The sequence below is a fragment of the Aulostomus chinensis genome, chromosome 9 (genome assembly GCF_037954235.1).
Source record: "Aulostomus chinensis isolate RoL2024-O1b breed Wild chromosome 9, RoL_Achi_v1.0, whole genome shotgun sequence".
NCBI lineage: Eukaryota > Metazoa > Chordata > Actinopteri > Syngnathiformes > Aulostomidae > Aulostomus > Aulostomus chinensis.
This window is the reverse complement of record NC_141328.1, coordinates 26,904,921-26,920,890: the sequence shown is the minus strand read 5'-3', so window position 1 is coordinate 26,920,890 and position 15,970 is coordinate 26,904,921. Positions and strand designations below refer to the sequence as shown.

Sequence of the window (15,970 nt, the reverse complement as noted above, 5' to 3'; positions counted from 1 at the left end):
TGTGGACAGTGGTGTGGAGAGAGTGAGAAAGAAAGAAAGACAGAGGGGGGTTGGGTTTGGAATTGCAGCATAGTGTGCTATTCATCAGCACAGTCTCCCATGGAACATTGGGAAAGTGGAATGTCTGTTCCTCTGGCTGACTTCAGCACTGGCTGAGGTCTGATTGATCATGGCTGCTACACATACAGCACATGGCTAGGCTAACGGGAGAGAGGACAGCTGAAAAACAGATTCAGTCACTGACTCCTGTTTTACCCCTCATGCAACGGGGTTGTTTTCCACTGAAATATTCAACTGGTTTTGCACCTGAAATATCAGGCACATGCATAAAGACCTGGCAAGCCTGACAACTCCTTTACACAAATGTATAATGCATCAGATCATTTTCAAGGTTACGATTCTGTCAAACCCCCTTATACTCTGCTCTGTAATGTCATAATGTGCATATTTGGCTGGAAATGCCACAGCCAGAACATTTTTATCACAACATAGTTAAAGAATCATCTATAATCATCTATTTCATTAGGACATGCACTCCTTCTTGCTGAGGCACTAACTTGACATTCCACACATAGCTTGGCATTATTGAACTGTCACGATTTACCCCGAGGTGAGGACGACTGCAGCCAGAAACAGGGAGGTAAAAAGGAATATGGTGAAAACCGTCATTACTGGCCTCGCTGCCTTCCATTCAGTGGACGCCTGATGATTCATTATTCATGGATGTCTGTGTGTGTGGAGCCAGTCGTCTTATTGCCATTTAAATCAAATCTCAATATCCACAGCCAGTGAGTCTGCTCCTACTCTCTAGTTCACTCCTAAACTTTGGCCTCCTTCTTATTCCCTCGTTCCAAACCTCACCATGTGTGTGTTTTCAGATTACACCCATTATTTATTCAGTCAAATGAGACCAGCAGTCCAGATGGCCGTTGGATTATCATGTCCTTCATATTCAAATCCACTGCCTTAAGTTCCCAATGGCCAAACTAGTTCAAGTACTTCCCTAAGCTTCAGTCAACCCTCATCACACACACACACACACACACACACACACACACACACACACACACACTGCAGCAACATGCACAGACGGTCCTCACACTCTGTTCACTTGCACTTTCACCAACATGCTGAAGACATCGGCCCGTTCACACCCAGATGACCACATATTTTATATTTTTGTGGTCTGACTTGCAGGTCTTTGTCCCGACTGCAGAAACCGTATATGTCCTGCAGGCCCTTCCCATCTGCAGCTCAACCAGTTTGTGAGCAGCCCCAATAATGGGGCCTGTGTGTGTGACAGAGATGGATGAGAGCCCAGGGGAGCTCATAAAACCTGCAGCAGGGAGGGATGGAAGGAGGTAGGGATGGAGGGAGGGGAAAAATGGACAGCAGGCGCTACGTCCTCTCTAAGAGGACTGGAGAGGACATTAGAGGACTCAGTGAGGCGGGCAAACTGCTGTCCACTCCATCAACCAAGTAGCACCAATCCAGAATGGACTTCTCACTTTGCCCCCTGACCAGGGTGATGGCCAGCTGCCCACACCTGAAGAAGCAATTCACTGTTAAATCTGAGAATAATTACTTTCTTCAAGTACATTGTACGATATGATTCTTTCTGCAGGCGCAGAGAACATTAGATGAGTGACAGGCTGCCACTCGGTTCCTGATAAACACTGCAGGGTTGCGGTGCAGTTCAGCCCTTTCCAAGTAATTAGATCTTAACTTCTGCTGGATTGTGGTTTTTAGAGCAGCAACACTCCACATTTAACCGAGAGAGCTCTAATCTACACTTCTGCTTAAATCGGAGCCATCATGTAGATTAATTCACTGGAGGGACTGGAAGAAAGCTAAGATTAGAAGTGGGAAATCAGGACAATGTGGACAGACTGTCAGAGGCGGCACAATCATTAGATTCACTGGGACGCGCGCTTCAGAACAATGCCACTGTAAATTATTCTTTACACGACCTCCCGCACCTGATATCATTTATAAAATCCAGCTGTATGCGGTCATGTTGCAACTCATTATCTCCATCTAGTCACCAACAATGTGGCCCGTTTCAATATCTGTGTCCAGTTGGAATATCAGTGTTTATGCGACAGTTGTTGTAAACTACAAGGAAGGAAACATAACCAAATATGGAAATGTCATCACATTCAGGGGCCACAGAGGGGCCGGCAGTTGCATGGGCCAAGTAACTAAGTAAATGCTATGGAGTATAAACTATATTTATGCTGTGGTTGTCATTCAGAGCCACACATTACGAGGGCTGCTTACATTTTTTCGAAATAATTTGGTAAGTAGTAATAACAATAATATCTGTTGATAGACTGTTACTGATGCTTTTCCATTCATATTCGATTTGGGATCGTCATGGCAGATTTCAGACAACTTTTCTCTTCCAGCTAAAGCTTTGTCAACTTTATTTATAAAAAAATAAAAAGGACCGTGAATAAAAAAAAAATCAAGATTGAGAACAGGGTTCCTAATTCACTTATTCTTGAGGTTTGTGTTCAACAAATCAGCTCAGAGAAGACGAGAAGATCGAAAGAATATCAAATATTTTTTCATCACTTATCAGCCGGACGGTGAGATTCATTTTGAATCCAAACAAAATTGGTTGTGATACGCAGTGACAAAGTTCAGTATAATTAAATATTTGACGTGGCCACCTCTCTGTTGACCGACGATCTTAGCTGGCTGCAAGGAGATTGATAAGAACTGTGTGCACATTAAACTTCCCGCTGTGTGTGTTCTCGGCCCCAGGAGAGACAGATGTTCCTCTGCTGACCGCCTTACTGTCTGTGCAGCCATTGTGGTGGACGGCCATCCAGCAGACGTGCGTGGCTCGGACAATCCAGTTGGCTCTGAGACAAAGGCTGAAGGATCCTATTGTCAGGGGCCTGTCTAATTATGGAAATCTTATTAATCTATTCAGCAGCAGTCCACTGACAGCTTTTGTGTCAGCCTGGGATTTATTGAGGGACCTGTGTGAGCTGCATCCTATTGTAGGAGTGCGCAATGAAGACGGTCTTCAGCTGAAACCAGCTTTGAGGAAGCCCTAAAAATCAAAATTAGACCATTTATGGCCCAGTGGGGCTGCGTTAGCTTCATTTGTGATTTCTGCCTTCAAATGCCAAAAATTTGTCATCAGCAAAGTCATGAAATGAATCCCTGGAGAATATGTGAAACAGAAGTAGCATTTGGCCAGTAAAGACTGGTAGTACTTGAGACAGGGTTGTGGTTTCCTATAAAAGAGGTATCACTGGGCGAGGTGAAACGTTATCTTGGCAGGAAGCCCAGAGATGGAGGGCTCCAGCGCTCTTTCACAGCTCCCCTGAGGTTCCTTTCCCCCTCTCCCTTCCAGGCACTTTTGTTTTTCCTGCCCTGAGGAACAAAACGGACACGGATGCAACAAGCCTTCTGGGAAAGTGTGCTATTAAAGTGTGCCGATTGTAAACAAGAGCGCTGCGGATCAATCAAATCAAGACTCGATTCAGATCATAACCTCCACCCTCCCACGAAAGCCAGGCCTTCAGCCCCAACCCGCCTTCCCTTCACAGGGAGGTGACACAAACCTGCATGCAGATAAACCTCAAAATATTTGCTAAGTTCTTAATATTGTCATTTCTAACAAATGTTGATAATCACACATTGCAGGACCAAGGATGCAAACACGTTACTCAGCGAAGAGCACGGCTCAAGTGAAGTCATGAGTTTGGATAAAGGTTTGTGTTGACACTTAACGGCTCATTTGGAGTCTTCCGCTAACGATAAGGCTTCATTAGTGTTGGGCGACTATGACGTAGGTGTGTTTACGTTCTCTGGCGTAAACCTACAGGACAAAAACCAACACAGGAAACAGCCAAGGAAGGAGAAGAACACTGGTTTGATTCGAGAAACCTTCCCATGACGACTTATTCAGTGCAATTAAAAGAAATACTGCAACAGATCTGCAGTAAACCCATTAGTTTAATTAGGTTTTATTGTCTGTTTGAGAGCCGCTGATTTGTTTAAATGGTCAATTTAAAGACTGTAATTTGTGGTACTTAATAGGATACAACGGGCCACAAAAATGAGGACCAAATCAACATATACATTTATGTTTATGTCAACATGAGCAGGCTCACATCGCGCCAAAGACGGAAAGAATTCCTTCAATACTTCTGAACAAATGTTGCTGAGGGCAGTTTTGTAAAAGCAGGTCCGGCTGTTGTTGTGGTATGTGGTATGAATTTCGACAAGTTCTTGGGGGACGACGACGACAAAACAAAACACAAAAAAAAAACAACAACAGCCATTTTAAAAGAAAAAGCCTTGAAACCAACGCAGCCAAGTTGCAACACACAACAAGCATCTGTCCTGACGGGGAATGACAGGCAGAAAGTGGAGAGACATCAGTTATGATGTTCTCAGCAAGACTCAGCTGATCGATGAGTTACCCGATGAGCTCCTGCTTGCTCGACATTAAAATAGAACACATTATCTTCTCCTCTGACTTCTTTTGACACTCTCGAGACAAACATCAAATAAAGTGCAAGTACAAGATGGACTGCTGAGTTTGGAGTGCAAACCAGGAAGCTTCTAAGTATCTGTTATTTATCAGAGTTTCTTATCTTGATTTGCCGTTGAGTCTGGAAACACCGTCAGAGCTCTGGTCTCAAGTTCACTCTGATTTATGACACTAATATCAAGCAGGACATTCTCACTAGGCTGCGGCTGTCCTGCCACTGCACACTACCTGGTCTGTCATAAAAACACCAATCTGAGAGGCTGGCTACATTTCACGGCGTGGCAGGTGGAGACGGTGGAAAATTGTCTCTGGCCGTTCTCTCACTTTGGTATGAAAAACACATTTTATCAGCTCTTGCTCAGTTTGCACCAACAGACTGAGAAACGATGATGAATTCCTCTCACGTATCATGCTTTATGTATGTTCAGTCTGGTTGCACCAGGAGAGTCTCACCCCACTTGTGCTAAATAACCTGTGTTATTATGTGGGGTGTTGCCAACAGCTGTAAGAGCGGGGGTCAGTCCTTGAGACCCCACCACCTTAAAACAGAGACAATGCGGACACTGGACAACGGGGATCAAAATTTATCAGCCATGTATAATTGACCACTGCGAGGGAATATTAGTATAAATCTATGCATTAGTCACAGAGCTACTATCAATCAAAAGAAACACAATCCCTCACTCCCACTCTGCCTCTCGCTCCCTCTGGCTCATCTGCTCCCTCTTTCATGGTCCTAAAAAGATGTAATAACAGAGGAGTGCGGGAGCCCTGGCGAGGAGTTTTCACACCTGCTGCCCAGAGCGCCAGCGGACGCGGCTCCTTTCAAACACGCCTCACCGCTCCAATCTCAAGAGGAAGCAGCACATCCCCTGCAGTGGCATTGAGGGATGTCCTCTGTGTGTGTCTCTCACGTCTCCTGCTGTATTTTGAGCTATTTGTACTCTGTGTATCGGAGTTGACTTTTTTTTTTCTCCTTCCTCTTCTTCTTCATCCCCTCTGGGATTGTTTCAGGCCCGCTGTCAGAATGGTTTCCATCTGTGTGCGCAGCTAGTACAGTTTTATTAGTGGAGAAGGACAATCTGTAACATTGTGCTGTGTATTTTACAGAAATGCAGAAAATTATTACAAGTCACATCTCCCTTGCGAGCGATAAAAACCACAGAGTGTAAATGACATGTTCCAAATCAATAGATGAACAGAATAAAAGCTTCTGTGTGGAGAATCTTTGGCGGCGGACGAATTTTCAGTGTCATTAAAAGTTGTTGTCGAGTGTATCCAAACTGCTTGATGGCGTTTGCTAAACATTGATTAATTGACAAACGTGTTTAGAATTGCTAATGACAGTGCAGCAAAAAAGCAAATTCCCAGAAGAGTGCGTGCTCATTTTACAGCCCTTTTCACTGCACTCTCCAAAACTAGAAAGCCTCCAGAATAATTGCTGGATGCGTCACTTCATGCTTGTAATTTTAGAAACAACTCCCCCATCCCCCGTGCCTACTAACGCACGTCCACAAATGGCAGAAGCCCGTCTAACCCCCCCCCCCCCCCCCCCCCCCCCAAGAAAAACAGGGTCCCTATTTTCTGTGACTGCAGGCTAGCTTTAGGTCATTGTGTCCACTAATATATCAAAGAACAGCTGTCCTAAGGCTCTGTGATGACCAATCAGCCCTTCCATCTGTCTCACTCAACCAATCTCTGCTCTATCTCCCCCTCTCCAACTCTATCTTTTCCTTGCAATCTCCTCCTTTCTCTGTATTCCCTCCATTCCCTGCGAGCGTCCGCCCGGCCTCTCTATGCACTCGGCTTATACTCTCAGCTCAGCCTTGGGATTTATTGTTTTCCGTCAGTACACATAATAGAGAAGGCTGAACACAGTCCCCTCGGAGGTGCTGCATTTTATGATCACTGCTATACAAACAGCTAATGGCACAATGATTAAAGTATGTTATTTCTCATGTGTGGTCATTTACTAATTAGCTGTGCTGGTGTGAAAGACGCGGCTCATTGTCGAGCTCTGAATTCTGCTGCCTCAGGAATCCAGTGCCATCCAAATGAGCCTCACCACCTTGCCTCTTAATTGGGCCCTTAACGGGAGCAGGGGTCTCCTTAATGAGCTGATGAACCCTCGGAGAGACGGAGCATGGGGCCAATGGAATCGCAGGGCCCTGGGTTTCTAACCTCCTTTTTTGTGGACATGCAAGCATACACACATACACACACAGACCAGGGGCTAATTAGAGCCCATTCACACTCTACACTAATGATCCCTTCTCTTATTCACACACACTTTAGAAGACTGTGTGTTTACTCAAGGGCCTCACAGGCTCCTTCACTGCACCACTCATACCACTCTGCCTACAATAGTGATAGATGCTTGTGCGGCCCTCTAACCTGCTCCTTCAGGGGCCACGGTGAGATCTACAACTTTTTACTTCTATACAAACTCCTCCATGACTCGAGCCGAGTCACTCAACAAAGACACTCGCTGCGAACATAAAAAGCAGAGCGAGAAAGGCGAGGGAGAGGGGTCAGTCAGAGGAGAGTTATAAAAACTGCCAGATCTGGACTCCTTTGTGTAGTCCCTCTGTGTGTATGTGTGTGTGTGTTTTAAAAGAAAAGGTATCGCTACACCAGCGGGGGCCCCCAGCAACAAGAGTTAGGGCACTCCTGGGTTGGTGGCCTGGGACTGATTTAAGAGTGTGTTTGAAGTGCAGATTACAGATTCTTTGCACCAAATCCCTCCAGGAGTATCTATGGCCCCTGGAATCTCTCTCAGGTTTCTCCTCAGGTCCGGCCGTGGCTGCTCGCCCCAGCTTGAAGTCCTCTGGACTGGCCGGAGCCTGGGACCGAGGCCGGACGTGCCGAGGAAGCGTGAGACACACACACACTGGCTGAAAGCGTGATTGAAATCATCTGATACGTGGCAGCATTTGTGATAGCAGAGTGTGTCGGTACCTATAACAGTATGTCATCATGTGTGCTTTAATTTAATGCCACTCATCTGGGGGCAAAAATACCTGCAGCAGGAGTCAGAAGTCGCGTTGGGAAGCGGGAAAGCTTGACATTCCCACAAAGGGAATTCCAACATGGAAGTGAGAGTCTTCACATATCCAGCACACATGCAAAGTCCCTCACAGTCGGATTTGTGCTCGGCAGAACCATGACTACAGACCTGAAGTCAAAGACAGTGAGCTGCAGTGTCACTAGTGAGCGCAGGGGTGTGTTTGTGTGTCAGTGCTCTGAGAGTAAATAGCGCCGCTACCTAACACTGCTGTGTGCGCCCATACGATCCCCCTGTCCACACAAACACACACTAATACGCTGTTCAGAAACGATTCCAACCCTGCAGGGATGCTGCAAAACTCAAAAACACATCACACAAACTGGACGGCGCAGATGAAAACCAGCGTTGTATTCTCTGCTCACAGGAGCAAATCAGACACCAAGGATAAGACATGGAAACTTCTCAAGAAGGAAGAGTAGTGTGCCTGCTCTGAAGGCATGCTAACTATTCCACCAACAGTTTGTGACATTCTTTGACTTGCTGTCCACTTGAGCAGCAGGGAGTGTGTTCGGTCAATATAGGCTGGAGAGGTGCAGGGAGTTAATGGAACAACCAGAAAAACTAGCCTTGATGAGAGCCAGCACCAGCGTGTGTTCATGTCCTCGCAGATTAAAAGTCAGTCAGCGAGCAACTCGTTTGGTTTCTAGTCATCCTCTAATGGACAAAAACAAAAAAGAGCAACTTCTGAAAGGAAGTTTCATAACAACACAAGGCCAGCCAGTGATCGCTGGACAGTCCAGTGAGAGGGTGCAACTAACAAAAAACAAAGTGCTGCACTTTTATGTCAAATATCATGACACTTTGAATTCACATGTCCCCTTCCTTTTTTGCACATGAGCAAAAGACTCTCAACCCTGTAATATGCTTTATTGAGTAATACTTTTTAAATGAGCCCTTGTGTTCAGATTTTTCCCTCCAGTCTTGTAACTGTCATGCCAATAATGCTCCTTTGAGGCGAGTGAAAGAAAAAAGGGGCTCTTAGGGCCGGGGCCGCGAAGGCAGCCCCATGCTGGCTGACAAACAATGCTGTTTTGGAGAGCCAGCAACTGGACTCAAATGAAACCTGGTGGGAGGGTGCGGGGGGGGGGGGGGGGGGGACTGGCAAAATTGGACATGTCAGTTATTAGGTCAGCACTGAAGGGAGGAAAGAAGAGAGAGGCGTGGAAAAGGGAGGCAGCGTGTGTGGTGCTGAACTGTCTTGGTAAAATGACACTGGCAGAACTGAGGGGTTTCTGCTGCTTTAACCATCAACGACCCTCTGCCCCCCCCCCACACACACACACACATTTGTGTCTTCCGCTCCTGGTGATGAAACATTCAGACAGGGCCAGTGCCTGGGGTATAGCATTTCCACGGTAGACGTCAAGGAAACAGACAGATTTCTGCACACAAGCTTGCACACTTGTACAGTGAGCAGTGCGTTCCCCTCGTTTTGAAAATAACAGAACACAGTAGTCACTGTTCATTGATTCAGGCAAAGTCCAACTAAAGCCCAGCGAGGCTGTGTGGTGTGACATGCAGTAGTGGGGTAGAGAGAAAGAATGGTGCAAAGTACTCACTATAGGGGACAATAGGACTCAGCATTCTGTGGAGCTGGTCTCAGTAAAGAGGAATGCTGTTTCGTGAATGCCAGCTACGGTTAGCGTCCGTTCGGCTGTAGTCCATCACTGGCATGAGATTGCACTGACAACACAACAGCCCTGAGAAAGAGAGAGAGCGAGAGAGGGGGGGGGGGTGAGACAGTTACAGGCTGCTGCACAATGTCTGGACAAACACTCACATGTCAGCTAACCCCGTGCACACAAGCTCACGCAGCAACACGAGCCTCAACACTCAAAAACACACACCAACCAGAATCCACCCAATATTATGGAATTACTGAACCCCACCTTCCCACACACACACACACACACACACACACACACACACACACACACACACACACACACACACAGTCTGCCAAATTGACGCACATAAGGGTATTCATTATAGTCTGGCATTAAGCTGATTGTGAAGCTGCGTCCAGCCTCTAAAGAAGGCTTTCTAAATCTGCCTCACAAAAAGACTCATGCATACCACTGCTCTGTGCACTGGGGCAATAAAGAGCACATTCTTCAGAGACCAAACACTTTTAGAGCTGCATAAGCAAAAAAAAAAAAAAAATATTCATAGGGAAAATGTTTCTTTTAATGACAAAGTTTTCACACTGCAGCAGAAATCTAAATACAACTCCCCGTGTCATGTATCAAAAAACAAACTAATTCAATCAACACACTTTGGATGCATTAAAAAGTAAAGGACCAAAAAAATGAAATCTAGTTTAGCTCTTTCCTGAGAACTAAATGTTACATTTCAATCATGCACAGATTAAAGACAGTTTAATCCTCCAGTTTCTATTGCATTATTCTTGTCTGGCAAAACCAATGAGATTAAAAATAAAAATAAAAAAATCGGTCTGAAAAGATATTGTTTTATTTTTTTTACAAACATCTAGTTGGGATTTCTCAATGATGTGGATGTCAAAATATACTTATGATGTTCAAATAGGACTAAAGTGCTTAGAAATATTTGTGAAAAAATACAGATTTTTTTTAATAATCAGAGAAAAATATTTTAGAAACCATTTTTCATAATATGAGAAAATGTTAAGCTAGGTTTATTTCTTGTGAACCTCATTCACATGCCAAAACCATTAACAAACACTCAAAAAACAAACTTTTCAGGTAAGAATCTTTAACGTAGCGGAGATGACACGCTTAGGCGTGTACCTTAGTAACAGAAACACAGCCAGGTGAATTTCCTCATGTAGCATTCGTATGGAAAGGAAATTATGCAATGAGCACACGGCTGTCCCTGGACACCAGCAGACTTTGGGTTCAACCTCTGACTGTGAGCCCCCTCCGCTCAAACTGACTGTCAACTTTTAACACCAAGCCCAGAAAAAACCAACGAACAAACCCCAGCTTCCACTTCACACAAGCACAGCTTTGTCCCTGCACAGCTCCGGTGGAGGCTGAGAGGAGAAGTTAGGAAGTGCTCAGAGAAATCTCTCATGGTGGGTAACCAGAGGAGAGCTGCTAGAACACGCTCAGCTCCAGTCCAGCCAGTCAGTCTAGCAGCAGCAGCAGCAGCAGCAGCAGCAGCAGCGACGGCGGCGGCGGCAGCAGCAGGCTATGACAGCAGATCAACACACAGCTCCGAAGAAGACAGGCAGCCTTACCTATTCATGCCTGCATGTCCTTCATCAGATCTGAAAGCACGAGGATAATCCCTGGAGCAGACCGGACCTGTGTGTGTGTGTGTGTGCACTGCTATGCTTTTTTTTCCACATATGGGACACAACTCTGCACTCTCTCTCTCTCTCTACCTCCCTCTCTCCAGCTCTCTCTCACTTGCTCTGGCCAGTGACAACAGAGTGAGCACTCAACTCCCCTCCCCCATGATCTCCCATCCCCCTCTCCCTCCCTCCTTCCTTCTCTCTCTTTATGCTAAAAGTAGTTAAGGAGGGGGAGAGAGAGAGAGAGACAGAGAGCAGGGAGGGTGAGAGACTGACCAATAGTGTTCTGAAGCAGAGAAAAGAGGGTGATCACAAGCCTGGACCCAGAGGACAGAGGACAGAGAGAGAGAGAGTTTTTGATTGGAGGGAAATGGCCGCGATAAGTTCGGTGTGCCTCTGGAGGACTCAGAGCTGAAGGAACAGAGTTCAGACTGTGGTGAAGACACACTGAGGAATTATCTCTAACTTCTCCTGGCTACAATGACAAGTCTAGGATATAGTACTTGAAATCACGTCATACTGGTCTGTGCTTGCTTACTGGGAGTTACTGGAATGGGTGGTGATACTAACATTATTCACTGGACAGCGTCGTGATGGCAACCATAGTTTTTGCTGGACTATGAACTCGCCATGACACACACACACACACACACACACACACACACATACAGTTCAAATAATTTGCTTGTCGGGAAGAATCGTTATGAATCCCATCACAGCTCTGGACATCGTGCAGACAATAAGGTCCAGACGTTGTTTGGTGCTGGAGGAGGCACAGAGACGGGTGACGGGTCAGCTCCTATCTCTGCTACACCGCTTTAGGAGAGGCAGGTCACAGGAAGCAACAAGTGTGCTTGCAATATCGCCATAAACTGCTTTTACACAGAGGTTCTGTAATAGTGTTGTAAAAAAAAATGGCCTCTAAAAAAAATGACTCGTGTTCTGTGCATTCAAATAAATCAAAGTGCTTCCCAAAGCAGCATATCTGGTGTGACCCAATCCTGGTGAACACGGCAAGCTCCAATGAAAAAACACAAGAATAGGAGGTTGCAGATTAAAGGTGGAGGCAAGAGAGCTCGTGGCTGTTTGGGCCACCACCTGCGCTGGAAAAAAAAAAGGTGAAAACACTCTTGGTGAAGTGGTGAATGTGGGAAGCACAGAGCCTGTAGACTGCAGAGGGAGCAGGAGGTGAGCCAAGGCTAAGCTAAGTAGGCTAACACTAGGCTCAACACATAGGTGGGACAGACTGGGACAGACTAGAATAGACTGGGACAGACTCTGTGTCATTGTGAAACCTGGATAAAATCATCAAATGTACTTCCAGCTTCACGTGAACATAAAGATTTGTCTCTCCTCCATCTCACAGAACCAGATATGGTGTTTCATTGTCCGTATATAAACTCTTATTGAAATCTACTTATTATTTGATTCTAGCAATAGCAGTAGTATCAAAATCCATAATCCAACATCTATGACCTTTTCTAACATGCTACTTCAAAACGCAGATTCAAACATGTTAAGGGAAACAGAGAGAAACACAAATATCACACCCATGACAGAGGAGGGTTTTCCCTCTTCGTCAGTAAGTTTTAGAGCAAATACAAAAAATTAACAGTTAGAAGCCAAACAGGCAATAAATACAGTAAACTTTACAATACAAAGTTAAAAAGATTTATGTGTTCATGATTCGTGTCCCTCAAGTTTCAGAGCTCTATCTATCTGGTGGTCAGGTGCTGTTCCAGTTTCATTTACTCGCTCTTCACACACAGCTGTCAGGCTGTTTTTAGCGCCACACTGAGGGCCACATGGCCCAGTCATCTACTCCTGTTACATGGAGCGGGTACTACAGGATAACACACACACACACACACACACACACACACACACACACACACACACACACACACACACAAACCACCACCACAAATACTCATTTACAAGTGAGTGAACCAGCTGAATATAGAGAAGGACACTGTGGTCACATGTTTGGTGTTCCGAGCATCCCATACTCCTAATCATGTGACATTGTTCTGGAAAGTGTCGCCCTCCGAGTTAACTGGAGGCACGCTGACCTGGAAAGGGCTGCAAAATAATATATGATTCATAATTACTCGGGGGGGGGGGGGGGCTTGCAATATTATAAAAGAACTCAGGGAGAAAAGAAAAGAAAAGTCAGAAGCCAGAGCCACCTTTTTAGGTACAGAGGTGCTGCTGGTACTCAGTTCAATCGTACTTATATTCTAGTTGCTGTTTATTCAAAATCTACATAAAACAGTTGGGAGAGTCTCTTTGCTGCCTGACCTCAGTCTGCGTCACTTTTGCTCCCAGGCTCATCATGCACTTTACTGATAAAAATGTAACATAAAAGACAGAAAACAAGAGCTATATTAAACTATGCTTTACGCACAAACCCTCTGAAAGTTCTCTGTTGTCAGACATGTGGGCTGAGCTATTTTAGGAGATGCCCCAGTGGTCAGTGACATGGCTCAAATTGGAATGTAGGGCAATAAACCCATTGGAGGAAACACTGCAACTCATTAGAGTGGTTACAAAACCTAACAGACCCACTGAGTCCCAGTTCGCAACCACAATTAGACTCCTTAATGTTTTCCCTAATATGGGATCCTCAATAGATTTGCTAATGGTGTCTCAGTGGGGGGTTAGGTGAGGGTACGGTTGAGTAGGGCTGGTGAAAGCAGACAACTCTGGCGCTCTCTATCACTCTATTGCCTTATTAGTGCTGAGGCAGCAGTGTGTGGACACAGGCAGCATGCTGAGCCCAGCACTACTGAAGCACAAAGACTTCAGGGCCCCAGGACACGCGACGAGCCAAAACTGAAGGAAACTAAGCCCAAAGCAGGTATGGGGCCACAGAGTCGCTTCAGAGTCACATGAATTTGACTGACAGGTGTCACTCTGGAAGGCCCTGCCCCCTTTTCTTGCATATATGAAGATATTTCAGCTCACTTGCCAGATGAGAAGGTTTGCTGTCAGCTCTGGGAGGTTGTGTGGTTGCATGTTAATGGAAAAATATTACCAACGAACAAAAGAGCCATGGCAGGTTGGAAAAGACTCCTGAATGGACAGAGGGTATAGGTCATCACGCTCATGTGTGACCTCATACTCGGGGGCATGTCAACTCAACACCTCCATTCAGCAGGTTGCTCGCCCAACGATGAACTGTGTTAGCGGGTCAGCTGGTTCCATCGAGCAAAACTGATGAATCAGGCCGCTGTTTAATTTGATTAAATGTCCTGCACGCGACACAACCACCCCAAAGGATGTGTCACTGTCATACTGACAGGCTTTTGTGTACAGTTGCTCATCTCAGACACAGGAAGAGTTGTAGTGGGAAGAGTTGTAGTTTCACTATCGTGCCCCCTGCACTGCCCACTGGATGTCTCGCGTGAGGACTGGCGAGGTTAGAGCTGCATACTTGTAAGCTACGTTTACCTTTAAACATGACATAAGTTGTCATATTAGCTTATGTCCAACTAACCAGAGAGAACGAACATGATAATGGAGCAGCACAACGGACCACAGATCTCCATCTTGAGCTGAACAGAATGTGTGATGGATGTCACACAAGCTATTCTGATGAAATGTGCTGATGCGTGGAAACACCAGGCTGAATGAGATTCTTCAGACAGAATAACAACAAAGAGGGTGTGCAAACTCAGGTTTAGTGTCACAGAAGCAGCTATCGCAAAGACAAATGTCTCAAACCCTGCAGGTTTGCAGATGTCACAAACCTGAAGGGCAACTCTTCTCCACCACAGAGATGCCGGAACAATGAACGCCTCTGAAGGTGGCTGTAGTTGATGCTGTCCATCTATTGGTGATGAGTCGGGAATCTAAAACTAAATGCACCAGAACTCAGGTATCAGGACTTGGAGTCTGACCTCAGGAGACTAATTGTTTCCAGGACTGACCTGGACAAACACACTAGTCAAGGCAAACTAAACATCCCAATTAAAACACGAGGCCTGCGGGGAGAAAAAAAAGTGAGACAAATTTTGTTTTCCAAAACACACTTCATGTTTTCTCCGGCGGTCCCCTGCTTTTGACTATTGAAGTTCACCAACTTGAGCGATAAAGGAAACGATGAGATGCTAAGGAAGTATTCACTGTGTAATATGTGTTTGTGAGCGTGTGTGTGTGTGTGTGTGTGTGTGTGTGTGTGTGTTAGTGGTGATAATCAGTTCCAGGCCCCCCAAGGTTGGCCAATATCATTTCATTAGGGGAGAGGAACGAGTGCTGGGGCTTTGGCGGAGATTAAGCCAGAGAGAGAAACTCTACCCCGGCCCCAGTTGCTCTGAAGAGGGTTGGCCAAGATGTGGAGCATTGTGTGTGTATATGTGTGTGTGTGTGTGTGTGTGTGTGAGTGTGTGTTGAGACAGAAGGGGGCTGTGGTGCAGGAGGATTACTAGTGGGAGGTTCAGCTGTTTATTATTCCAATTCTATCTCTAACAGCTGAAAATTGGAGAATTAGGCGGCAGCCCTGAGCAACCTGGGGATCAATGCAGAGGGGTTAAACCCTTATGGCACGGCTCCAAACTCTGACAGCGCTCTCAGATACTGACGCAGCACATGCACACACCACAGAGGTCATTCACAAAACTTAACAGACACATCAGATTTACCGCTCTGAAGTGATAAGACACTCACAGACTTCACAGGTTGATGAACAGCTTCTCACTTAAGATGGGGGGGGGGTGTTTGAAAAACATGAGGCTGTGTTCATTGGCGGTGTTATTGAGATTCCTCTCTCTGTTTGTGGGCTGCAGAGGCTCAAAAACACCAAGTGATTTTGTATTAGTAACATTTTCAGACATTTCACCTCGTCTTTATGCAGCTAATCATGACCAGCCTCTTCTAAACACGCTGGAAAGCAGGCTCTCGGTGCATGGGGTCCACACATGGACTTTCCCATTTGGAAGGCATCAGCGTGTAGTGTCAGAGGGCCTGTGCTCAGTCACGTCCATGCATGTTGTTAATCTGGAGCGGGGACATGTGACACTAGCGAGTCAGGAAACCTGAACTTTCCATGCCATGCAAGCATGCAGTCTGAGGGCATGGAAACAGGTCTTTGGACATATGGAGGTCAGGG

General features: G+C 45.8%; 1 protein-coding gene across 2 annotated transcripts in view; it reads right to left on the bottom strand.

Annotated features, from left to right (window-relative positions):
- Positions 1-15,970, bottom strand: part of fignl2 (fidgetin like 2) — a 46,046-nt gene that overhangs the window by 5,710 nt on the left and 24,366 nt on the right. Inside the window, exons 1-2 of one of the 2 annotated variants that reach the window (XM_086214704.1) lie at positions 10,804-10,991; positions 9,143-9,283 (exon numbers count right to left, since the gene is read on the bottom strand). In XM_086214704.1, coding sequence (XP_086070830.1) covers positions 9,143-9,167 — 25 coding nt within the window. In that variant the 5' untranslated portion in view covers positions 9,168-9,283; positions 10,804-10,991. Of the gene's footprint in view, positions 1-9,142; positions 9,284-10,803; positions 10,992-15,970 lie in introns of those variants that run through there. The other variant, XM_086214705.1, reaches the window with a different exon arrangement.